The sequence below is a fragment of the Sceloporus undulatus genome, unplaced genomic scaffold (assembly GCF_019175285.1).
Source record: "Sceloporus undulatus isolate JIND9_A2432 ecotype Alabama unplaced genomic scaffold, SceUnd_v1.1 scaffold_14, whole genome shotgun sequence".
Classification (NCBI taxonomy): Eukaryota; Metazoa; Chordata; class Lepidosauria; order Squamata; family Phrynosomatidae; genus Sceloporus; species Sceloporus undulatus.
This window is the reverse complement of record NW_024802936.1, coordinates 3916466-3942121: the sequence shown is the minus strand read 5'-3', so window position 1 is coordinate 3942121 and position 25656 is coordinate 3916466. Positions and strand designations below refer to the sequence as shown.

Sequence of the window (25656 nt, the reverse complement as noted above, 5' to 3'; positions counted from 1 at the left end):
TTTTTATTATTGCTTGTTTTATTTTATTTCATTAATTTTTATTATTGCTTGTTTTATTTTATTTCATTAATTTTTATTATTGCTTGTTTTTTATTTTATTACATTAATTTTTATTATTAAATATATACACCCCTGCCTTGTTTTTTTATTATTTTTTATTATTAAATATATGCAAGTGCATTTTCTGTGTATTTATGGCGATTTGAATGTTAACAAGTCTGCCTTTCTTGGCCAATTATAGTGGTGATGATGATGATGGTGGTGGTGATATTGATATCAACAAGCCTCTGAGGCATGGCCAATGTAACTTGCTGTGATTTTTACAAACTCATGCGCAGTGAAGAAAAACCACAGTCCCTTGCCCAAGTACACACTTCTGAGAAGTACAGTTGAACCCGAGGGCAAGTCCATTTCTGCCATCTGTCTAGGAATAATGCCAAAATGTCCTCCATTTTGATCATGCCTAAAAAACATGCCTTTATATTAAGATTTTTTAAAAAAAATCTCAATTTTTTCGCATGTCCTCCATTTTTAAAAAAAACGTGTCCTACATTTGAAAATGTTGCCCTACATTTGTCCTACATTTGTCCCGGTTTGGAGGTCCTGACTTATGGCAACCCTAGCTATACTACCAACTGAAGCGACATTTGATGCTGAAAGGAATATGGGTTTATCTATTCCTTAGCTGTTCTGTAATGGTGGAAAGGTGGAGGATGTACTTTTCCTCCATTTGGAAAGTTGCAGCACAGGTAAAGTTCCCCACAGTTACCTTCTTCTGCCTTTTCTCATAAGTGATTCTTGAAAATAGGCTCCCCACTATTATCTCAGATCTGTAGATGGGGGCAACAAGCATATTCCAGCTTTCTTTGCTCTGTTTCTGACAGGAAATAGAGTGAGTGTCATGGTATTCCCAAGAGGCTTAGGATTTAGAAGAGGTTATGGTTTATGGAGGAGGAAGACTGGTCTGTGGAATCCTTTGCAACAGGTCACTGGACAGAAGAGGCTTTTGGGTCAGAGACTCCCCTGTTCTATCCTGTCCTATGACATGTCTAAATTGAGGCTTATTATTGACTTACTTAACCAGTAGATATACCATTTGCTGTGTCTGTTGATATCTCAAAGTGGTTTAGGAACAGTAGTCTCTGTATTGGGAGAAAGGCAGGATATAAGAAAACAAAATAGTAATAATAATAATAATAATAATAATAATAGTTCAATGGTGTATGTAAACACTGAAGATGCCTTAACTGTGAAAACTGTCCACCATAACATATCATGCTGTTCAAACCAAGTCTGGATCCAACTCTGTCCATTTGCCTTAGAGAAAGTCTTAAGTCATGGAAGGGGGGAGAACATGATGTAGTGGTTGGAGTGTTGGACTACTGGAAGCCAGGCTTTGAATCCTCACTTGGCCATGGAAACCTACTGTGTAATCTTGGGCAAGTAACACTCTCTCCGTCTCAGAGGAGGCAAAGCCAAATCCCTTCCAAACAGAAAACAGAAAGATGTTTCCAAGCAAACATAAAGCATTCATTCACATAAGAAGTTAGAAAAAGGATACCAAGACCAGGAATTGCAATGTACATTGTCATATATAAAAATCTTCCATTAACATTGCTATTAATATATTTGGGTGAGAGCCAGAATGGTGTGGTTGTCTGAGTGTTGGACTAGGACTTTGGAGATCAAGGTTTGATTCTCTGCTTGAGCATAAAAACCCACTGGGTGACCTTGGGCAAGTCAAACTTTCTCAGCCTCAGAAGGTGTCGGCAAACTCCCTCTGAAGAAATCCACTAAGAAGACCCTATGATAGCTTCACCTTAGAGTCATAAGTCAGAAATGACTTGGAGGCACACAACAACAGACAACAAATATATGAACACCTTAGCTTAAACATTCTATTGATCACTCTAAAATGCATTATTTCAAAACTGATTTTTATTTTTTCTTGATTTTCCCATGGGGGGGGGCAGGGGAAAGTCTTTGGAGGGGAAAAAACCCAGGAAAAAACTCCCCCCTACCAGTTTTTTTAAACCTGTTTTCCCATAACATTCACATATCTAGTCTGAATCTTTACCAGGTTGCTAAAAAAATACAGCTTTTTTTCTGGCTTTTTGTGCTGTCTTTTAGAGAGCAACCTGGAGTTATTTTCAAGCTCAGTTAGACTATGTTTTGCCCATAGTGTACAAAAGTACCCGTGATACAGAAAAATCTTATGAATGCATTCTAAGCAGGCTAAAGATTAACATAAAGCCCCTTGTCAGCAGTAAATGCTTTTGTCTCTGTCCTCCAGACAACAATGTTTTCTGTGTACTGAAAAATTATCTGAACATGTTGATTAGTTGTTGGTATTTACAGGACTTAATGGAAAAGAGTTCTCTTCTCAAAGAAGAAGAGGAAGAAGATAGTTCCTTCTCCTTGTTTTTGTTTAATAAGGGTTCAACAATGCTGATAAAGTATTATGTGCTTATGTTTTCTGGACAGATGATATAGCTTATGTAGGTTAGAGAAATGTGGTGGGATATGAGTTTTTGTGTTGAAATATATTCAGAGTATATTAATAATGTTATCATAAAACCATAGTGATATCCCCATGTTGTCATTTAAAGTGTTGGGGTGCATCTAGACTGTAGAAGTAATCCTCATTGACACCACTTTTAAGTGCTGTACCTCCATTCTATGGAATCCTGGAATCTGTAGTTTTACAAGTTGTTTAGCTTTCTTTGCCAAAGAGTGCTGGTTCCTCACAAAATGGCAAATCCCAGGATTATGTAGGATGGGCAATGACAGTTAAAGTAGTGTCATACTGCATTATTTCTACAGAGTAGATGCACCCTTAAGTTTAATACTCCAGGAAATAATTCAGAGATGAGTGTTTCTTCTTTCCTTTCTTGATCACACTTCTAGTTTATGAGGCTTTTTAAAAAATCTAGTGTATGTATTTATCCAGAATTCTACTGGAAGACTGCAGAAATCAAATCAGCTTTTTTAACCTAGTATCTCACCACTTTTTGATTTTATGATATCTTGATACTGGAGGTAAATGTTTGAGAGAACTTCATCACATATGGAAAGGACAACCTTATTATATTTCCTTACTAAAGTTATCCTTTCCTTATGGAACAAAGGCCTGATACATTTATCTCCAGTATCAAGACATCATAAAATAAAAAGGTATAGTGATGGCGAGAAGTTAGGTTCAGAAATATGATTTGATTTTGCTAATCTTCCACTTGTCCCATTTTATGTGGCTCTGCCATATTCCACTAGTGTAGGGAGTGGGAGTTAGCTTTTTTCAGACACTTGAGTAATTTAAAAATAAATAAATCTGATTTAATAACTTATCAGTAAAGAATTAACAGCTGTTTATTGTTTAACAGTGGTGCTTTCTGAATATGTATATTACCAGATGAAAGTCTAGGACTGAAGATAGAGTTAAAAGCTGAAGATACATTATTTAACAAACTTATTTATAGTTTGTGAGTCTTAGGAAGAGGTTCCAGAAACCTCTTCTTTCCTCATCAGTGCTGTGTTTTTACTGTAAACTGTAAAAATATCTTCTGGAATCTATACTATCTGTTTCCTTGTAAATGCCCCCCCCCCCCCCCCCAAAACCAGGGAGTCAGGAGTTGTGTTCTATTCTTTTAGTCAACAATCTTCGGTGGTTGCCACACTGACAAAGTTCTCTGTGGGGTTTCTGTGATCAACTTGAAAGAGTCAAGAAGGCTGTAAGATCACCTTAAACCTTCCAAATACTTGAGCAGACCACTGATTGTTTTATTGCTTCCTCTTGAGGATTAACTACTTCAGAACATTGACCAAAATGTTACATAATAGTCTACAAACTGAATGATGCCTTGCTTTGATCCTAATTGTTCTCATTCATCTGTTAGCCATATCGTACTTTCTTATTCTTATACTACAAAGAATGTCACAGTTATTTCTTAGCATAATGTTAGATTACAATCACTTAATTTTATTAAAACCGCATGTAAAAATATATTGTAGCAGTTTCTTCTGATAAAGTATTTCATAGCACTTTTAAAGAACCTAAAGCACTTTACAAACATTATTGTAGCAATCAGTTACATTTCATAAGGGGCTTATATAAACGGGTTGATCCAGTGCTTCAGTAATTCATTTTGCTTAAATGAAAATGAAAATACAGTGATAAAATTACTATCTTTTACCTAACATCTTACCATAGGAACAAATAATACTTCGGCAAAAGAAGATTTTTGATACTATTTTAAACACTTTGAAATGCAAAGAAAAAGTTATCCTGAATTTAAAAAAATACGCAAACGATTCATAACCATAGTTTTTTGTGGGTTTTTTGGGCTATGAGGCCATGTTCTAGAAGAGTTTATTCCTGACGTTTCGCTAGGATCTGTGGCTGGCATCTTCAGAAAATTCTTCTTCAGAGGATTCATAACTATGCTTGTATTCCTCCTTACCAAATTATCTTCCTCAGAAACACTTTTCTTTTTGGCTTTTCTAAAATGCAGATTGCCAAGTGGATAGATTGTTGAGGTATAGCTATGCAGGTCTTTGTCTTTCTTAACTAACACTGCAAAAATTTGATGAATAATCAGATATTCATCTACATACACTGTCTCCACCTTCTACTGGTAGTGAAGGAGGGATGATATGAGCCAGATCTGGTGAGTGGGGCAAGCAGGACTTGGAAGCATGTAATGGACTTCAGAACAGATAAAATATGGATCACACTGCAGTCCTATGTGTTCATTGATGCTTCTTCCCAGGAAGCAGGTATGAAATTACACCCTTATTGAAGCCCAGGGACATCTGCCAAGCCATGCTAAATTTGCTAGCTTTGATGTGCCAATAGGAAATTGCTTCAATGTGTTGAAGGACTTGGGGCATTAGAAACTGGGCCCACAGTAGTCAAGAGACAGCTCCAAGGTCTTTCTAGGCTTCCTGTAGTCTGGTTTAATGCTTCTGGTACACCACTTTGGTGGTAGAAGTGGTGTGTGCTCAACTTTTGTAAGTATATAAAATGGGCTTAAAGTTTCCTGGAAAACAGAATGGTCCTATTTTCAAAAAGCCTCTATCCTTTTTGTAGTTTCTGTTTGAAAAGAAAATCTTCCCAGTAATAGCTGGGGGGAAATGTGTTAGATTTTTTTGGGTAGAATGAATGTTCAATGAAGCTGATGTGGTAGTGCTAGGATCACCAGATATGGATCAGGTTTTTTAAAAAATCTACACTAGTCCATACCACCAAAAAGGGAAACTGAAACACCTGCACTTGGAGATCATGATCACAAAGTGGGGTGGGTGGGTATCTACAGAGCTATAGGAAAGCAGTTATTTGGACCCACATTCTTCTATTGCAGCAAAGACTTTGATGCATGGCGAACCAAGTGACTTTTAAGGTCACAAGTATCATAGAATCATAGAGTTGGAACAGACCACAAGTGCCATCCAGTCCAACCCCCTGCCATGCAGGAAATCTAAATCAAAGCATCCCTGACAGATGGCCATCCAGCTTCTGTTTGAAAACCTCTAAGGAAGGAGACTCCACCACACTCCGACGGAGTGTGTTCCACTGTTGAACAGCCCTTACTGTCAGGAAGTTCCTCCTAATGTTGAGGTGGAATTTTGTTTTCCTGCAGTTTGCATCCATTGTTCCGCGTTCTAGTCTCTGGAGCTTGCTCCCTTCTCAATATGACATCCCTTCAAATATTTAAACAGGGCTATCATATCACCTCTTAACCTTCTCTTCTCCAGGCTAAACATCCCCAGCTCCCTAAGGCGTTCCTCATGGGGCACGGTTTCCAGACCCTTCACCATTTTAGTTTCCCTCCTTTGGACATGCTCCAGTTTCTCCACATCCTTTTTGAATTGTGCAATGGAATGGGCTAGGGTAAGATGGAGCTGAAGCTGATCTGGTTGTGGTAGGATCACCAGATTGAGGAATCCACATAACTTCTCATATTAAATAAAAATAGTTATGTTAAAGGAACACTTTAGCTTTTAAAGAAATTGGTAGGAGCAGCAAGTTGTTGGATGCAAAGTATTTTATTTGTGGGCTAGAACTATGCATTTCCAGAATGTGATATTTTGAAATCTGTGATTTCATAAAAGGAATACTATTTCACAGAAGCTTTTGAGATCACACACATAATGCTACTTTATGGGAGTAAAAATGACATTTAAAATCTGCAGCTTAATCTGATAGTCTAGTATTTACATATTATTGGTTTATTCATGGTTGGATTTTCCTGTTAAAAATTAAAAATTCAGAATTGCTGAAAGTGGTCTAATATTATAATTACAGAACAATTCTCAAGATCATGTTTGATCCTCAAGAATTGCCAAAATGCGGAGAAAGAACCAAACCGTTCAGATTCCTAGGCTGTGATATCACTTTTTATGGTTCACTCACAGTTGGACTCCATAAACATTTTAAATTTTGGAAATCATAATTCATGTTCTAAGAATCCATTCTTAAGTATCTTTGTATTCTAGGCTAAAGGTCTCTCATGGTCCAATGTCACTCCAAAATATTCTTTGCAGATTTTGAGCAGAATAATAGAAGAAACAGCTGTCTGCTTGTTAATCTTAGAACCATTTAAAAGGTTATGTGCTCTGGAAAGTAAATGTATCCAATATCCATTGTTTATCTCCATTTTGAACAAAATGGAAATTAATTATGAAACTATATTTACTATACTTGGTGTTATAATGTTTGCTTTTATTTTTCTTTAATTGGTGTTTTTACGTGCCTTCATGTCATTTCTGAATTATGGCGACCCTAAGGCGACTCTTATCATAGGGTTTTCTTGGAAAGTTACTTCAGAGGGGGTTTGCCATTGACATCATCAAAATTAACAAATGATTGTGTGATGTTCATTCTAGAAAATCTATGTATCACTTTACAAATCCTAGCTGAAAATGCATTTTTGTATCATTGATGAAAGTTGTTCTTGTTGGTTTGTCATTATACAATAAGTGGAATTCACATAAACCTGGACTGGGTAACTTCCAAGTCGGGTTTCAAAATAGCAATAAGGGACAGAAAAGACTGGTTGTGAGAAAAGACATTCTATATGAAGTTCACCAAAGTTGTGTGAGATGAGGTTTCTCATGAAGAGATCCAGATCTCAAATTCCAGGCATTCCCAAATCTTGTGATGATAGGCCACCAGCCATCAGGAAGACAGAAATGTTGCTGCTGCCAGGCTGAATGTGCTGCTTGGCCTAGAGTAGAAAGAGTTAGCATCAGCTATGCTCAAAACAGAACCTACTCCTGCACTCTTTCTTTGGTGTGTAATTTGAGAGCAGCTTGCTTGGCCAGTAATTGAAAATACAAGATTTTTTGGTGTCATATTTAATGCTTGCACGAGACAAGCTTTTTGGACCTTAAATAAGGGGCATCTCTTTACAGTAAGGGACAGCTGCTAATTCTACTTCCCAGTAGAATTACCAGCTGTCCTTTACAGTAAATATTAAATATCCCACCTCCTCCTGCTGCATCACCCACACTGAGACAAAGAGCAATCTGGCCTTAATAAGAGCAACCACAAAATATGGATACTAGTTTTTGTTGTTGTTGTACACCTTCCAACTTATAGCAACCCTAAGGCAATCCTGTCATGGGGTTTTCTTGGCAAGGAGCCTAGTTGGATGTCTCATTTAACAGTAAGCTTTGACTTCTTTGATTTTGACTTCTTCCTACCCATCCTGGTCATCAGGAAGAGTTTTTGCCTTACAGAACTTTCTGCTGGTAAGAGATTCAGCTCATTCCTTGGGTTTTTTTTAAAGACCATAATGCTTGTTACTAAGGGAAAAATGATTCAGTAATTCATAGCAAAATTGATGTCTGAATACTGTGGTTTTTCAAATTCCAACCCTCTGATCATGCTTTTTCCTTACTTAAGTTGGATGTTTTCAAAAAGCTTAATATGTAGCTGCTCTTGTCAGCTAAACTCTGCCAGGTGTGAAAATGCTGTGTCAAATGAAAGTCCTTAGTATGTTAATACAGAATCTCTGCAGATCTGGCAAAGATTGTCCCAATTAATCCTCTTTTGTCACACAATTTCAGCTATTTTACAAATGTTCCAGCATCTTTCTTCTCTTCCCACTCCCCCTTTGTTCTCAGCTTATTTCATTTGTTACAAATTGAATTCAAAGTACTAGTAGTTTGCACTCAGGTAACTCAACAAGGGGGAAAGGAACCCACTGGTTGGATTCAGGCAAAAACAAACTACTGTAGTCTCTCCTAGCTTGTGTGTTCTTCGTTAATGAGTTTTGCCATCTTAACTACACATGTCCTGGTTTGCATCTGTGAAACGCTGGAAGGTATAAAATAGGCAGATAATTATATGGGCCACTGAAGCAGTTTTGATGGCAGGACCCACTTTGTATATATGTATGAATTACTGTAGAAATTACATAAATGGCTAAATAAGAAATAGAACAAAAGTGCTGACAATGGACAGAAGCACTAATATCTTTTTCTGTCCCCCTCACCATACCGTCCGTGCATGCAAATGAAAAAAATGTATATGCTACAAGACCAGGGCTGCATCTGCACAGAAATAATGTAGTTTGAGACCACTTTAACTGGCATGGCTAAGTACTGTGGATTTCTGTGATTTGTAGTTTTGTGAAACTTCCTTTCTTTGTCAGAGTGCCCTGGTGCCACAACAAACTACAGATCCCAAGATTCTATAGCATGGCAGTTAAAGCATTGACAAACTGCATTATTTCTTCAGTGCAGATGCAGCTAAGGTCATTTTCACACTACATCACACACAAAACTATGGTACTTTGATAATACTTGCATTGCAGTTTAGCAACTGGTATTTAGAATGATCAGCTAAGACTCTCTAGTAGATCACCAAAACATAATCACCAGGATTTCATGGGATGGAACCTTGAAATTAAAATAGAATCATAGTGCTGTATTTGTGTAGTATTAAACTGTTCTAGTACTTTCTAATTGCTAAGTGTTTGGGACCGAAGGATCAGTTTACCTTTGTCAATGTATCATTTGTCCCATCAATGTTTATTATTTTTATTATAAAGTTCATTATAATATTAATTATTGAATTAATTGACCATAGAAAACATTCCACACTGCTATACATACTAATATCCCTTCCCCAAATCATGATTCTCCACTTCCAAGGCATTCAAAGCAGTCAGTTGTTTTTAATTCATTACAGATCAGTCAAGAAAACATGTCACTCATGTAACACTACCAGTGTACTTTTGGATAGTAGGGAGGTAACTTGGGCTTCACAAATCCCCAGAGGAACATGGAAAAGAAGGGAAAAAAACATGGCAGGGACGAACATAAAACCCTTGGAGGAGTTTAGAAAGAACATTCTCCAGTACAGAGGAACTAGGAGGTTGGTCAGGGAACAGCCAAATGACAGGGGAGGTGGGGTATTCCGGAGACTTGGGGAGCTGAAAATAAATATTTATTTTATTTAAGACTATGTGTTTTGGTCTTGGGCGAGTCACATACTCTCAGCCTCAGAGGAAGGCAATGGCAGCTGCTCTCAGAACAAACTTTGCCCAGAGAACCCTATTATAGGTTTGCTTTAGTGTAGTCGTACTTGAAGGCACACAACAACAACAAATTGTCCTCTTATTAAAGCTGATTTGTTGTCTTTTAAAACTGCTTATTGTTTGCTGGTGGTGCTGTGAATTGCCTCCAAAATTCAGCACCAAACCATAACAGTGAGAAAAAGGAAAAAAATGTTGATGAGAATTACAGTGGTGCCTCGGGTTACGAAATTAATTCGTTCCGCGGCCGCTTTCGTAACCCGAAAAGCCTTCGTAAGCCGAAAACCCATAGGTGCTAATGGGGAAAAGCCGCGATTTCGTGTGAAATAGCGCCGAAAAGCACCAAAAATTTTTTCGTAACCCGAAAAAACATTCGTAACCCGGAACAATTATTTCCTATGGGATTTTTTCGTATCCCGGAAATTTCGTAACCTGGGTATTTCGTATCCCGAGGAACCACTTATTTCCCCCGTATACCACGTACAAACTTGAGAACCCACATGATTCTCAACACTGTCCCAGGTGGTTGTGGTAGGGGGAAACTCAGCTCAAATTTTAATATCTGCAGCACCCCTTTGGTGCCCCCCCGAACACACTGGATCCTGAAACAAGTGAGCCATTTGACCAATGGATCATTCAGCCCTGAACACAGGTTCCACGTTGCAGCTTGATCATAACCATCCAGAGTAACATACCTAATGTTCCATCTCTTTGAGTAACAGACAATAAACAAATTACCTATCACTCCATATACAGGCATGCATCAGTTGACAAAGCCTCTGACAAAGAAGGTCTTTTTACAAGTCTTTTTATGTCCACTCAGCCCCCTTTCCTCATCATCCTCTATCTAGCTGGAGCTTTCTTTAACAGCATCTGTATGAGGAGGATGGTGAAAGAGGACTGCAGAAACACTTTCAGTGTCAGGTTACAGCAGCATGTCTGCAATAGTAATAGCAAGCAATAGCAAGTACACATCTATACCACTTATCAGTGAACTAACACTCCCTAAGCGGTTTACAATGAGTAAGCCAATTCCCCCAACAAGCTGAGTACTCATTTTAATGACCTACAAAAGGATGGAAGGCTCAGTGGACTTTGCAGCCCTCCTCCAGGATTGAACTTAAATGTTGTGGCTGCAGTACCAGCATTTAACCACTGTGCCACCAGGGCTCCTTAAAACAATCAGCAATCACCAGTGCCATATACATTGGGCAGTGGATGAATGAAATTCTGCTCTAAACAGTGGCCTCACTGTACAGAGTGTCACCTTGTGTGAGGGGTTAGGGCTTCTGGGGGCAGGGCCAAAAGGACACGCCCCCTCACTTTGCTGCCACCCTGTTGCTTTACTCGTGAGTAGAATGGCAACATGACAGGGAGGTGGTGAGCAGAATAGCTTGCAGCAGGGAGGTGGGGGTGCACTTGGCCAGGTGTCACCCCTCTTCGGGGGTGTCATCTGGTGTGGTCTGCACCCCTTAATGACCCCACTGGATCTATTAACCATCCATTAAGAAGCCAAGCCCTCCCTCCAGTCCATCTCCCTTGAGCCAGGCCTCGGAGGTAGAGAAGAACTGCTGGCCCTCATCCCCTTCCCCACCACCACTCCCTTCTCCTTTTGTGTCCTGTCTTTTTAGATTGTAAGCCTGAGGGCAGGGAACCGTCCAATTAAAAAGATTGTATGTACAGCGCTGTGTAAATTTACAGCGCTTTATAAATAAAGGTTAATCATCATCATCATCATCATCATCATCATCATCATCATCATCATCATCATCATCATCATCATCTAACCAATACTACTGTAGCTGTGTATGCCTGCCTACAATTGGCCAGGTAAACTGGCCAGATAAATAGCAGGAGGCAGCATAATCTGAGTTTGCATAAATTGCAAAACAGAGAGAAAAGAGCAGGTGAACTTCTCTCACCAGCTATCCCCAGCATCATAAAAATGCACAGGTTTGGCCACCAAAGTGAAATTTCAAAAAAAGTTTAGGATGGTGAAAGAAAAAATGATCTATGGATGGATTTTAGGAGCAAGCCTACACATAGGAGATTCTCAGATGGGGAAAGGATGTCCTTGACTCATCCTTGACCCGTCCTTCATGTGTGATTGCAGGAAGACTTTCACATGACATTGTGCTTATCTGGACATTGTCCTGTCTGGAAAGCGAGAATGACAGCGATCGCATGAAAGTCTTTCATATGACATCACACTGATCCTGTAATTGTCCTGTCATTGAAGTGGAAACGCTCTGGGATTTTGTATTAACAGGGGTTTGTGTTAATACAGTATTTTTCGCTATCACGGCAGCTAGAATGACACTGGCGAAATACTGGAAGAAGGAAGAGGTCCCCACAGTAGAAGAATGGAAATTGAAGATGTACGAAATATTTAGTTTGGAAAAAATATCTTATTTAACCAAAAAGCACTCCCTTCAAGAGTTTTACAAGGAATGGGAACCATGGGTAGAATATATCAAGAGAGAGGGAAAAAGGTCAAGATGGATAGCTTTAGTTGAGTAAAAAGGTTAAGAAAGATAGCTTCAGTTGAGTAAACGAAGAAATAGAAGTATATATTAGGATTTGTAGGTAACAGGATCAAAATGTAATCAGACAATAAAACAAAGGAAGAATACCAATTAGGATAGTATATACAACGAGTTAATAACCAAAACTTAAAGTAAAGGGTAAGACATATCAGAACTGTATATATACTAAGGGTAAAATTAGATAAGGTTAGAGTAACTAGTACACCTTTCTAGATGTTCATAAATGTTAAGGTAAGAGATTGTAGTAGGTAAATTTATCAACGCATCCAGCATCATAAATTAAGATGGGAAGTTGTCTTGTTTCGTAATTTTTATACAAAGTCATGTGTATGTTATGTAACATGTAATGAATGTTTTTAATCTGAAATAAAAATTATAAAAAAAAAATACAGTTCCACTTCAATGACAGAATAACAACAGGATCAGTGCTACATGTATGAAAGGCTTTCGTGCGATTGCAGTCATGGATGGGATAAGGACAGGAGAGCAATTCCATCCTTGTTCTGTCCCCATGTGATAATCTCCAAAGTCTCTAGAAGATTTGAATGTTTTTATTTGCTTATGCAAAGCTGATCTGATCTGGCTGTTTCATTTCACACAAACATTGTTAGTTTTGAATAAAACATTTGCTGGAAAATGTTGAACAGCTCTTCTTTTTTGTGGTGTAGGAACCTATCCCTGTTCTTTAGATGTAATTTCTGTCTTCAGTACCAAAATTTCTGTTAAAGAAGTAATGCCAAGGAACAGATCTATTTCATTAACTGAAGTATATCTTTTTAAAGATAGTAAGAACTGTGTTGAAAATCATCTTTTGAAGTAGGATTATGTACATTGAATTCATAACTCTACTGCAGTCTCCGTCCTCTTCTTTTGAAAAGTTCTACTTTAACATCAATCTACTGTATTTCAATTTGGTATTTACTTAACCTGATGACCTTAAGCAGGTTATGTGCAAGTCATCTGCCCTAAGTGGAGTGTGCTTTCCCATACTATAATTAGAATGTGTTGTTGTTACTATTACAGGTGTAACTTTACTTCAAGGTCAAATAGTCTAAGTTATTCCTGATAGCATTTCTTTTTACTGTGGGAAACTCTCCCTCCCACCCAGACAAAAACGCACATCTAAATAGTCAGAAGAAAACCAATCTCACTTCATTATATAAAGTAACAAGCAAAGATTAAAATTCTACACACTTTGGTGTGTTGTTTTTTTTGTTTTTGTTTAAATTAGCACTTAAATCAATCCCTCTTGTTCTCTTATTCCTCATTGTTTTTTGTATTAGCCCTCTTTTAATCACTACACACACACAACAATCAGTGGTGTAATTTGGGGATATCTGACACCTTGAGAATTCTTCTACTCTGTGGGGGATACAGAGATCCATATCTCAAATATGCCACAAGCCAGAAAACACATGTGAAGTTTGGGTATGTTTCATGAGGTGGAATCTTTGTTTTGAGTAACAGTCAGCCCTCCTTGTGTGCAAAAAATGTAACCAACACCAATATGATAGATTGGTTGGGGCAATTTTTGTCCTAACTGTTTTTTTTTTTTTTTGTGTGTGTGAGTGTGTGAGGGGAAAACCTGTACATAGCAGGTAGCTGAAACATGTTTATAACTCTTCAGGTAAAAATGTCATAAAGTATCTGTATTGCAGCTCTAGTTCTATGTGAATTCTGCAACGAAATATGACTCGGGGTACTAGAATGTCTCATTTGCCTGGATGAGTGTTTTATCTCAGCAAACACTCTTTCAACATACAATATTTAAAGCAATAATAATGGTACAGGAAATGACCAGTGGCAATATTATAAACTAATTCAGTTTAATGCAGTTTCTACAAGGGTTTGCAGCAAAACCAGCAAACAGTACTTTCGCACTTTAAAGACAAATTCATTTATCATGCCAACTTCAGTTTTTCAAGCAGAGGACTCAAAATCCCAAGGTATTTACTTTTAGTCAACAATCTGAAGTACTTAACTGGAAACACATTTTGCTTAATAGATTCACAGCAAAGATCATCTACAGCAGAAGACCTTATTCAAAAGTCCAGAGGGGGAAAAAGTAATCCTCTGTTACTCTGTGACATTAATGAACTGGAACAGAATCAGGGTACAGTTCTGTGGCAGCAGGATCTGTCCCCATGCCTTTGTGTGTAGACTGCTTATAACAATGATTTGGAACCCATGCAACAGACACTTTGGGAGATCACAGAGTGTGCGGAACAGAGCTTGTAAACTGCATCATCCACCTGAATGTGTTAAGAGTGTGTGAAACACCATTGGGATGGGTTTAAAATCAGTTTGGGTGATTACTGTTCCCAGAATCCCCTAACTAGCTTGAGAGTTGTACTTCATTTTTTAAAAAAATATTTCCAAGCTTAGAATTTCAAAAACCTTCATAAGATTTATTTTAATATTCTCCTCTAACTCCTTTCAGTTTTCCTCAAAAATTCCTTAGCTGATTTGACTGAAGAGCAAGCCTCATAATTTGTTTTCATTGAGAGATTTAGTGGCAAGTCATATTAAGTTTCATTACTTCATTGAGTAAAATTGACACAGTTGTATTATGTATACTGGATTGTGAATGTGACTCAGAATTACTTGTCATAACACATTGTGATTTGTGTCCCAGAAATATTGCAAGACTGGTCCTGAACATAAATCTTTTTTGAATTATCTCTTGTTGGAAAAATATATGCATTTAAACCTCAAAGGATATTTCTTAAGACACTGATTTATTTTTCTGTTACATACATTACCAAAGCTGCTGTTTGCTGACTGATGTTAATTGAATGAATTTAGGGTCTCTTGGTGCAGACACATAAGAAATCACCTTAGCTATAACAGAAACCTGACAAAGGGGCTAAACAGACAGCTGTAAAGGGGCGGCTTAACGCATCCCTGTGCTGCGTCCCCAATCTGGCATTTTTGGGTGCAAAAGAAGTGGCAAAATACTGCTTCTTTTTTGCATTGGGAAAAAGGTGCCCCTTTTGCCACTTCCACAGCTCTTCTTTGCTCCTGCGGTGTGTGGTGTCTAATTGCTCATCTGGTTGGGCGGGCGGTGTGACTCTGGCTTGGGGGTCACTGTGCTTTCCCCCAAAGGCTCACAGAAATGTTGTGGAGCTTTTATTTGTAAATAGGATAAAAGTGTAAAGAATTAGAACTTCTTCACATTTTTAAAAAATGATTCTATCTAGACGGAGTAAGAACTCTGGCTATAAAGTTTTATTTAAAGACATCCATTCCTTTCAAAGCTCCTTATAAAAATTAATTCATTTTCATTTTTATTTCTTCCAGGTTTATTTCCTGCTATTCTTAATCTTGCTAGCAATGCTCACATCAGTACCAATGCTACCTGTGGTGAAAAGGGTCCTGAGATGTTTTGTAAACTTGTGGAGCATGTTCCAGGACGACCTCTACGCAATGCACAGTGTCGAATATGTGACCACAATAGTTCAAATCCTAAAGGCAAGTTGACTGCATTATACTGTTTCTCGCAGTATCTTGAGACACTGCCTATATATAGTGTTGACTGTGTTTGTTTTACGCTTGTTAAGGTATGCAGCTGCTTTGGTTATGTGAACGATGCAGTTTAGGCTCTAGGTAATCCCATTGTAATCACTAGAGTCTTAAAATCTGGGCTGCTTCCAAACATATAGAGTAGAATTGTTTAAATCAGTGAGATCCCAGACCATTGGATCTTGGTCCTGTTATGCATGATTTTGTCTGAACTGGGCATAGGAATCATTCCCCCCCCCCCCCCCCTGAGTCTATAACTCTATAATATTTTTGTATTCTCCATGAGATCCCCACCCAATCTTTTTAGGACACATGTGCCTTACTAATAAAACAAGAATCTATTCAGGAAGAACTTTCTGATGGTAAGAACTGTTTGATAGTAGTATATACTACCTTGGAGTGTGGTGGAGTCGCCTTCTGTGGAGCTTTTTAAACAGGGGCTGGGTGGTTATCTCTTGGGAGTGCTTTGACTGTGTTTTCCTTTATGCCAGGGTGTTGGACTCGATGGCCCTTGTGGTCTCTTCCAATTCTGTGATTTTAGTCTGAATGTGATTTTAGTCTGAAACCAGTGGGGAAATCTGACCCTAATTTTGTTTTTTAGAACAACACCCTATCTCAAATGCTATAGATGGTACTAATAACTGGTGGCAAAGTCCCAGTATTCAGAATGGAAGAGAATATCATTGGGTAACCATCACTCTGGATCTAAGACAGGTAAGTAATAACAGCTACATAAAAATATGGATCAAAGTATTTCTAATATTTTGTGGTTGAGTACAATGGGAAGAAATAAAGAGTTTCCTGAGTGAACAGTGTAGGTTTGTCAATTAAATTCCAACATGACTATTTTTCTCTCTACAATGTCTGCTTATTAACATAGAATAGGGTTACTCAAAAATGTTCATATAATATATGGGTTATTCTAAGATTTGCTTAATTTTTTTTTATTTCTATCTTCTCGCCTCTCCCAATGGGTGAAGCTTAAATGGATTCACCCAACAAAATCAACAATTTTTTTTGTTTGTTTTTTCGGGCTATGTGGCCATGTTCTAGAAATTTTCCTTCCTGACGTTTCGTCAGCATCTGTGGCTGGCATCTGTCTCTGAAGATGCCAGCCACAAATGCTGGCGAAACATCAGGAAGGAAAATTTCTAGAACATGGCCACATAGCCCAAAAACCCCACAAAAAACTATGGATGCTGGCCATGAAAGCCTTCAACAAAATCAACAAAACTGCATAGCCTACAAGTTAAATTTTGATTCTTCCTTCTTCTTTGACCAATTTTCAATCATTTCCTTTTGTTGATGCAAACAGTGTTGCCCTTGTGGGCATGAAATCCTAGTCTGTGTGTAAAGGAAGAATCCTACACTTTCTAGTGGCCAGCAGGGCAAGTGTGGTAATGTTTGCTCAGCTGGAAAAAACAGCAGAACTATAGATATACAGTGTGTTCCCCTGCGTGTTTCCCTGCTAACATGAGATAGAAGATGGTAAGTTTAGATATTTGGCTCGCTAAGAGATCAACAAGAGCTTTAAATGTATATATACAGTAATGCCAGTATACATTATATACAGAGGAAAAAATTAATTTAATCATGTTTTTTACAATTCACAAGTACAGTAGTTGGCTATATACCAGCAACTTAGCCATTGACTGGTTTTTGCTTAGTTTAATTTCTAGTATGTCTCCATTGCTTCCAAACATTAGATTCTAAAAGCTTGGAAAGCCAAGACCCACCTGCCCAGCAGAAGTCTAAATTTGAGTAACATAAATGCTATGTCATGTTTGTAAGTGTAAGATTGTTTACAAAAGTATGAATGAGAGTCTTCCAAGTCACTGTATCATGAATAGCCCTGCTTAAGTCTTGCAGACTCAAGGCTGTGGCTTCCCTGATTGAGTCTATCCATCCAGAATGCTATCTTCCTCTTTTCCTGCTGCCTTCAACCTTACCAAGCATTATTGTCTTTTCTAGTGAGTCATGTCTTCTCATGATGTGGTCAAAGTACACCCATCTCAGTTTAGTCATCTTAACTTTTAGTGAAGGTTCAGGCCTGATTTGCTTTGGGACCCATTTATTTGTTTTTCTAGCAGTATCTGCAGAACTCTTCCCAGCACCACAACTCAAAATGAGTTGATTTTATTCCTATCAGATTTCTTCTATGGTCCAGCTTTCACAACCATACATAGTAATAGGAAGTACGATTGCATGGGTTATCTTAAGTTTAGTATTCAGTGATACATCTTTACACTTCAGGGTCTTCTCTAGTTCCTTCATAGCTGACCTTCATAGTCCTAGTCTTCTTCTCATTTCTTTACTGCAGTCTCCACTCTGATTAATGATTGAGCCAAGGTAAGAAAAATCTTGAAGTGTTTCAATGTTTTCACTGTCTACTTTGAAGTTATCTAAATAATCTGTGATCATTATTTTTGTTTATGTTCAGCTGTAAACCTATCTTCACTTTTTTTTCTTGATTTTTTTGAATAACCATTCCAAGTTATGTTCTGCTAGTAGTATGTTGTCATCTCCATATCTTAAATTGTTAATGTTCTTTCCCCCAATTTTCAAATCTCCATCCTCCTAATCTAATCCTCCTTTGTGTATGATTCACCATACAAGTTAAACAAATAGGGTGATAAAATGCAGCCTTGCCAATTAGAAACCATTCTGTTTCTCTGTATTCTCTTCTAACAATACAGGTTATGCATCAGGACAATAGAATGTTTTGGCAGACCAGTTTCATTAAGAGCAATCTGTAGCATATGTTAATATTTGCCCAACAGATTGTAACATATAGAAATGCAAATTTTAAGAGATTACAGTCATCCCTCCTTATCCACAGATTTTTTTATCCACAGATTCGAGCATCCACAGTTTGAAAATACAGTGCGGCCGCGTTATATGCGGGTGTGCTTTTCGCGGACTTGAGTGTATGTGCTCAAGTCGCAGGGAACATGCGGGGCGCAAGGGACGTCGCATCCCATTCAAATGAATGGGGCGTGTGCCCGTGGCGCCCTGCACGCTGCTGTGCCATCACGCCGCTGCACATGAGCCCCATTCAAATGAATGGGGCTCGAGCATATGCAAAATTAGCCTTACGTGGGGGGGGGGGGGGGGTCCGGAACGGATCCCCCGCGCAAGGGAAGGGCCCACTGTATTCAAAAAATGTATAAATTCCAGATAGCAAACCTTGATTTTCCATTTTAAATAAGGGAATCCATTTTGCTATGCCATTATATTTAATGGGATATGAGCATCCACGGATTTTGTTATCTACAGAGGATCCTGGAACCAAACTCCAGCAGATAACAAAGGCCTACTGTATGCTAATTATTTGTATGTTCATTGATATCAATGAAATCCCAATGGCTAAGTTTCATACTGTATATTTTTCACTAAACTGTGAAAGTTCACTAAAAGTGAGAGATATAATTTAGCATTGCCAGAAATTTCATTTAATACAGGTTGAGTATAACTTATCCGGAATTCCAAAATCTGAAATACTCCAAAATCCAAAAGTGTTCACATGTGTGGCTGAGACAGTGGCATCTTTGCTTTCTGATGGTTCAATGTACACAAATTTTTTTCCATGCACAAAATTATTAAAAGATTGTTTATAAAAATTATCTGCAGGCTATGTGTATAAGGTAAATGTGAAATATAAATGAATTCCATGTACATACATCTCCAAGATATCTCACTATGTAAATGCAAGTATTCCAGAATTCAAAAAAAAATCTAAAATCCAAAACACTTCTGGTCTCAAGAATTTCGTATTAGGGAGATTCATCCTGTGTTGTTGTTGTTGCTGTTGTTATCATTATTATGCTTTATTTATATAGCGCTGTAGAATAAAGTAAACCTGTCCATGGTGTACAATATAAGAAATAATAGCATAATACATATAAATAATACATAACAATACAGGAAAGTGTGTTATATCTAATCTAATATATACCAAATAAGGAATGAGGATTTATTTATTTAGCTCATCTTATTTAAATCATGAAGATATCTTTGTTCTCAAACGCATACTTATATTCAGACCAGATGTGCAGGCGTGCTGTAATGGTGCCATGAATGTGTCACCTGAAGATAATTTTCCACATAGCTTTTTCATGAGTGGATCCTCTTTGTCGTAGTGTCAAATACATTAATATGCCTGAGAGAGCAGATTAAATGAAAGGATGACATAATAAGGAGGAAGAATATGAGGCAGGGTGAAGGATTTTTATGCCTTGATACTTTGTTTAGTTCTTTACATATCTTTGGAGAGTGAACAACTCTTCTCTCTACTCCTCAAAACCAGATTAGATGAGACATCACATTATTTCATGTGGCCCTGAAAATTGTCTCTCTCACAAAATAGACAGGGTCCCCCAAGGAAAGGGACAATTACAAGGGAGAGGAAGAATGTTTTAAGCCTTGGAACCTCCTGGCTTCTGATTGAAACCAGATCTGTTGTGTTGCTATTTACACTAGTACTAGTGGTCTTACTGTAAACAGCAGGAATGGGTGAAGAAGCCAGAGGTGCAGAGTCTAGACAGGAATATGGTGGGGGCCAAAGATAAATGCCTGCTTTAATACTGCCCTCATGCAGTACTCCCAAAATAGTTGGGGTCCCTTCCCTTCATTTTTTTTGTTAAAGTACATTCATAAACAACCAATATAATATCTTTATTTACACTTTGAATTCTTGTTTAGTGATTACATCAGGAGTCAATTCAGAGCCATGCTTTTGTACTTCTGTATATGAATTCCAACAGAGATAGAATTAGTCAAGAGCAGCAAGCCTCTTTCCTCAGATTCACGTCCTTTTACTTATCCACCATATCCTGATATTCACTACTTATATAAATACATTAGGACCGGAGTGATCTCTTGTTTAGTCACTAACCATATCCAAACCTGCTTGGTTCAGCAAATTACTATATGCTATGTAAAAGCAAGGCCTATTTTGCTCATTTGAAGATAAACTACTTTTTTCTTGGTTTGGAAATATAAATGTCAGTGCTTCCAAATCAGCACTAATCACTAACATGAATAATGGACAATTCTCAGAGAAGTCCAGCACTGAAAGTAAATGGAGGTTGCGTGCCAGTAGTAAACTGCACTCTTGTCTTGGTAGCTGACTTGTTTTCCCTGACAAAATACTCTTTGTAACTTCAAGAAAAGCTGAAATATTTGTAATTGTTGATCTAAAACAGTTGGAACATCAACTTTCAAAGTTCAGTTCTAGCTATACCGGCTGATTCAAAAAGAATGGGGCAAAAGTAAAGCTATTTTTATTGAGTTTTGCAGCATTCTTTTTGCATCACTCTGTACTTGAAGTCAAAGGCTTTCATGGCTGGCATCCATAGTTTTTGTGGGTTTTTTGGGCAATGTGGCCATGTTCTAGAAGAGTTTATTCCTAATGTTTCACTAGCATCTGTGGCTGGCATGTTCAGAGAATGCTGGCATGGAAGAGAGTTGGATAAACACACACACATTGTATGACCCTAGGTAGGGAGGAGTGATTTCCATGTTAATCTATGTATTGTTCTGTTCACTCCTCCCTACCTAGGATCACACTGTGTGTGTGTGTGTGTGCGCGCGCGCGTACACACACACACACACACACACACACACACAACTTTCTTCCATGCCAGCATTCTCTGAAGATGTCAGCCACAGATGCTAGCAAAATGTCAGGAATAAACTCTTCTATAACATGGCCACATAGCCCAAAAAGCCCCCACAAAATCACTCTGTATTAATCATAAAAGAATATTCAAGTTTACATAAAATACAGAAAAAAGGCTTTCATTGGCCTTGCTGTAATGCCAGAATTACATTATGTTGGTGGGATGGGTGGATTCAGACTGATCCCATAATGTTCTTATAAGAGAGGCACTGAAAGCAATGTTTCTTGAAACAGCACCTCTGCATCACACAGAAACTTCTAGCAAGTTGCTGTTGCATAGAGCAACTGGTAGATCTGGATCACTGTGACAATGCAAGGGCATTAGCTTGTCTTTGCCCAACTTTAGCACCTTCATTTTGCTTCAGTGCAAAGGACCAGCCGTGTCTCTTCTAAATTAATACTTTGATAATATGATATTAATTATTTGTGACTTCTTCTGCTAGCAGTCTAATTGCAATTATAACAACAACAACAACAAGTACAAATTATTTATTTATAGGCCACCCAATCACAAGGAATCTGGACAGGTTACAGCAATATAAATACATACAGAATACAATAAAAATTCAAAATTCAAATACAATAAAAATTAAAAATTAGCCCCTTCCTGCCCCCTCACTCCCTCCAGGCTGGACGATGGCAGTTGCCAAGGAGAGAGGGCTCTTTCTCTCTCTCATTCCCTTGCTCACAATTTGAATATGGGTTTCAAATATTATAACAGGGTATCTTTCTTTCAAATACATATGAATTGTTTCTTTGATACAGACATGTTGCAGCTAGAAATGACTTCCAGGATTCATAAAATACTTGTTAGAACAGGTATTTCTAGTAATTATATTGAGTTTTCCTCAAGTACTCTGAAATAATAGAAATGTCCTTTCCTGAGATGAAGCAGAACATTTCTTGCCCTCAGTGCATATTTTGATCTAAATCTTTATAATTTAAGTTGCTTTTTTTTTAAAAAGGGGAGAATTTATTTGCAGACAGTCAATTGGAGGAGAAATTTTAGCATGATTTCTAAAGGCTATGAAAGTAGTGTATATTCTTCTAGACTTATTTAGTATGTTATAAGCTTTTATTCCTTTATCTGTATCAATAAGTTTTGCATTTACATGCTATCACACTTGAACCAATATCTACTGACTATGTTACAATATATGTACAATCTTTTCATTGCACATATGGTTCTTAAATATTTTCCATTCTAGTGAGATGACTGAACTTCAAGTCTGAAATTGATGCGTTTCTGAACATTGTAAGCTCTCATAAAAAAATAGAAAGAAGTTGAAATATAATTTTTCTACAAAACAACAAGCTGTGGAAGTGTTTCAAATGCATTTCCATTGTAACAAAGTTGTGAGATCATTAACAACCTTGAGACCTTGGACGTAGGTCTTGAATTTTTTGTCATTTCCCAGAACAACTATGAGTTAAATATATATTTTATAGTTCAGCCCCAAATGTTGCCTTTTTCATTATATTTCTTTTAGGTCTTTCAAGTTGCATATATAATCATCAAAGCTGCTAATGCTCCCCGACCTGGAAACTGGATTTTGGAACGTTCTGTGGATGGCACTGAATTCAGGCCCTGGCAGTACTATGCAATTAGTGACACAGAGTGCTTAACCAGATATAATGTAACACCAAGAATTGGGCCTCCTACATACAAGAGAGATGATGAAGTGATCTGCACTTCCTATTATTCTAGGCTAGTGCCTCTTGAACATGGAGAGGTAGGTTTTGTTTTGGTTCCTGTACCTGTTATCTATATTCAGGGTGGTGATATAATTACTGTGACATGCAAAAATATGATAAAAGTTGGCCAAATGTTAATTCTGCCTCACTTCATTTTGGCTTTTATTAAGATGAGAAGCGAATAAAACATGTTACAACCTGTGAGGATGGTAGGACAAAGAGAACAACCTTCCCAGCAGATCTTAAAGCACTGGCAATGGCAAACTCCCTTTGAAGAAACTTGACAAGAAAACCCTGTGATAGAAATGACTTGAAGACACACAAAAACAACATAGGATTGTAAAGGAGAATATGGTCCTTCAGATATCCTGGACCTAAGATATAGGACAAAACCAGCACTTTGATTTATGCCTGGAAATGGACTAGCAGCCAGTGGAGTAGTTGCAACAGGGAAGTTGTGTGTTTCCTATAGTCAAGCCCTAGTTATCAATGTGACTACAGCTCTTTGGACCAGTTGAAGTTTCTCAACACTCCTCAAAGGCAGCCTCCATGGTGCATGTAGTCCAACTGGGATGTAACCAGTGTCACTGTGACCAAGTCTGACATCTCAAGTAATGGGTGCAACTAGTGCACAAATGCACTCCTAGCCACCTCTGAAACCCAAGCGTCCAGGCTCAGAGTTGAATCCATGAGCACAACCAGACTGCAGAACTGAATCTTAAGGGGGGGTATAACCGTATCCAGCATGGGTTGAATCTCTGTTCCCTGATCATCTTTTTGACTGACCAGGAATACCCCTGTCTTGTCTGGATTAAGTTTTACTTTGTTCACCTCTCCATTACTGATGGCAGACACTGGTTTAGGACCAAAACAGCTTCCTTGGTTTGTGGTGGAAAAGAGTAGTAGAATTGCATGTCATTTTCATAGTGATAGTATTACTATATAAGTAATACTATCATATATTACTATCTAGGACTAAAATTCCCAAAATCTCCCAGCCAGCAGGGATACTGAACATGTTGACTGAGGTTTCTGGGGGTTGTAATTCCAGGATTAAATCAGATTGTAAATTCCACCTAGTTCCTATCTGGGGTAGAATTACTGAACTAATGTGAATGGGATAAAGCAATATCTACTCATCCAATGGCTCTACTGATGTTGGAAATAACAATTGGTGTTGGGTCCCAAAGTTGCTGAGTTCTGCTTTTTAGCTGTTGGTGGAGAGAATGTTTAAAGCCCAATCTTGATCTCACTCAGGGTGCCGCCACACTACATAAATAAAGCAGTTTGACACAATTTTGACTTCCATGGATCAATGCTATGGAATACTAGAATTTGTAGTTTGGTGGGGCACCAGAGCTCTCTGTCAGGGAAGACTAAATATCTCACAAAACTACAAATCCCACAATTCCTTAGCATTGAGTCATGGCAGTTAAAGTGGTGTCAAACTGCTCTATTTCTGCAGTATGGCAGCAGCCTTCAACCCTAGAATTTGAAGTAGTAACTGAAAGGGCCTGGTTAAGAAGGTAATTTGTATTTGATACTTGTTTTGATAACATTTGATCACACACTCCCAGAATCCTCCAGCTACAATTTGGAGATGTAATCCAAAAAGTAACTTTTCCAAGCCCTGCAGAGATTTAATAGCCAAAACAAGCCTGAGGAACAATAATTGGTTTCATAAATAGCCTTATCTGGGGGATAGTCTATAAAAGTAACATTTACAGGTTCTGAAACCATAGTGGCTCCTTATTGAAAAGTTTATGATTATTTCTTTGGACCCAGATTCTAATTCTTTCTTTCTTTCTTTCTTTCTTTCTTTCTTTCTTTCTTTCTTTCTTTTCCTTTTCTTGAAAAAAAAATGTTTTCCAAAAAGACCACCTGAAACTGGAACAAAAAACTAAAAGCACTTGGACCAGCAACCCCTCCTCCTGCCTGAAATTGCTCTGTTCAGTTTAAGCTCAGAAACAGGGATTGGCATTGTTTCAAGGAGAGAGCATAATTAAAAGAGCTATGCACTGGCAGGTCAAGAGTTTATTGTTCTTTCTTTTAAGCAGTTCTATTCATAGTGGTTCTATAGTATAGATCACACAGTCAGCCCTGCATTATAATGAAATGGCACATTGAAAGATGTAGCTGGTGTACTGTGAATGTCTGTCTTTATAAGCTAGCAAACAGAACACTGACCTTGTAAAAATAGCTACTACAGAGGACTCCCAGATTCCTTTTCAGGAAGTAACACATTTACATCCTTATAAATAAAATGAAATTACTGTTAAGTTAAATTAATTATACTAGTTTTACATATAAGGAGATGTAAAATAAGTAATTTTAATGGGATGTACAATATTTGCATCAGGTACATGTCCTGAAGTGGAATTTGTAACTTTAAACTAGATTCCTGGATATTTAATGGTATTAATTGTGTTTCCTGAGGTGAAAAAGATCAAATCTAGTCACTCAAGCCTCAGATGAGAAAATTTTAGATTCTTAACACTCAAATCCTAAATAAATATTTTTGGGAGCAAAGTAAAGATGTTCAGGATCTCAAACCATTTGCAAAAATGACACTGAAGGGCATCTTTGGTTCTGTCAAAGGACTGGATATATCACATGTAAATGTTGTTAATGTAGCATGGAAAGCAGAGGTTGGATAGACTTTGGCCCGGTACAG

At 37.8% G+C, this 25656-nt stretch overlaps 1 protein-coding gene across 1 annotated transcript in view; it reads left to right on the top strand.

Annotated features, from left to right (window-relative positions):
* Positions 1–25656, top strand: part of LOC121917303 (laminin subunit alpha-1-like) — a 124148-nt gene that overhangs the window by 10524 nt on the left and 87968 nt on the right. Inside the window, exons 2-4 of the mRNA XM_042443152.1 lie at positions 15386–15556; positions 16209–16321; positions 22778–23020. Of these exons, the coding sequence (XP_042299086.1) occupies positions 15386–15556; positions 16209–16321; positions 22778–23020 (527 nt within the window). The remainder of the gene's footprint in view (positions 1–15385; positions 15557–16208; positions 16322–22777; positions 23021–25656) is intronic.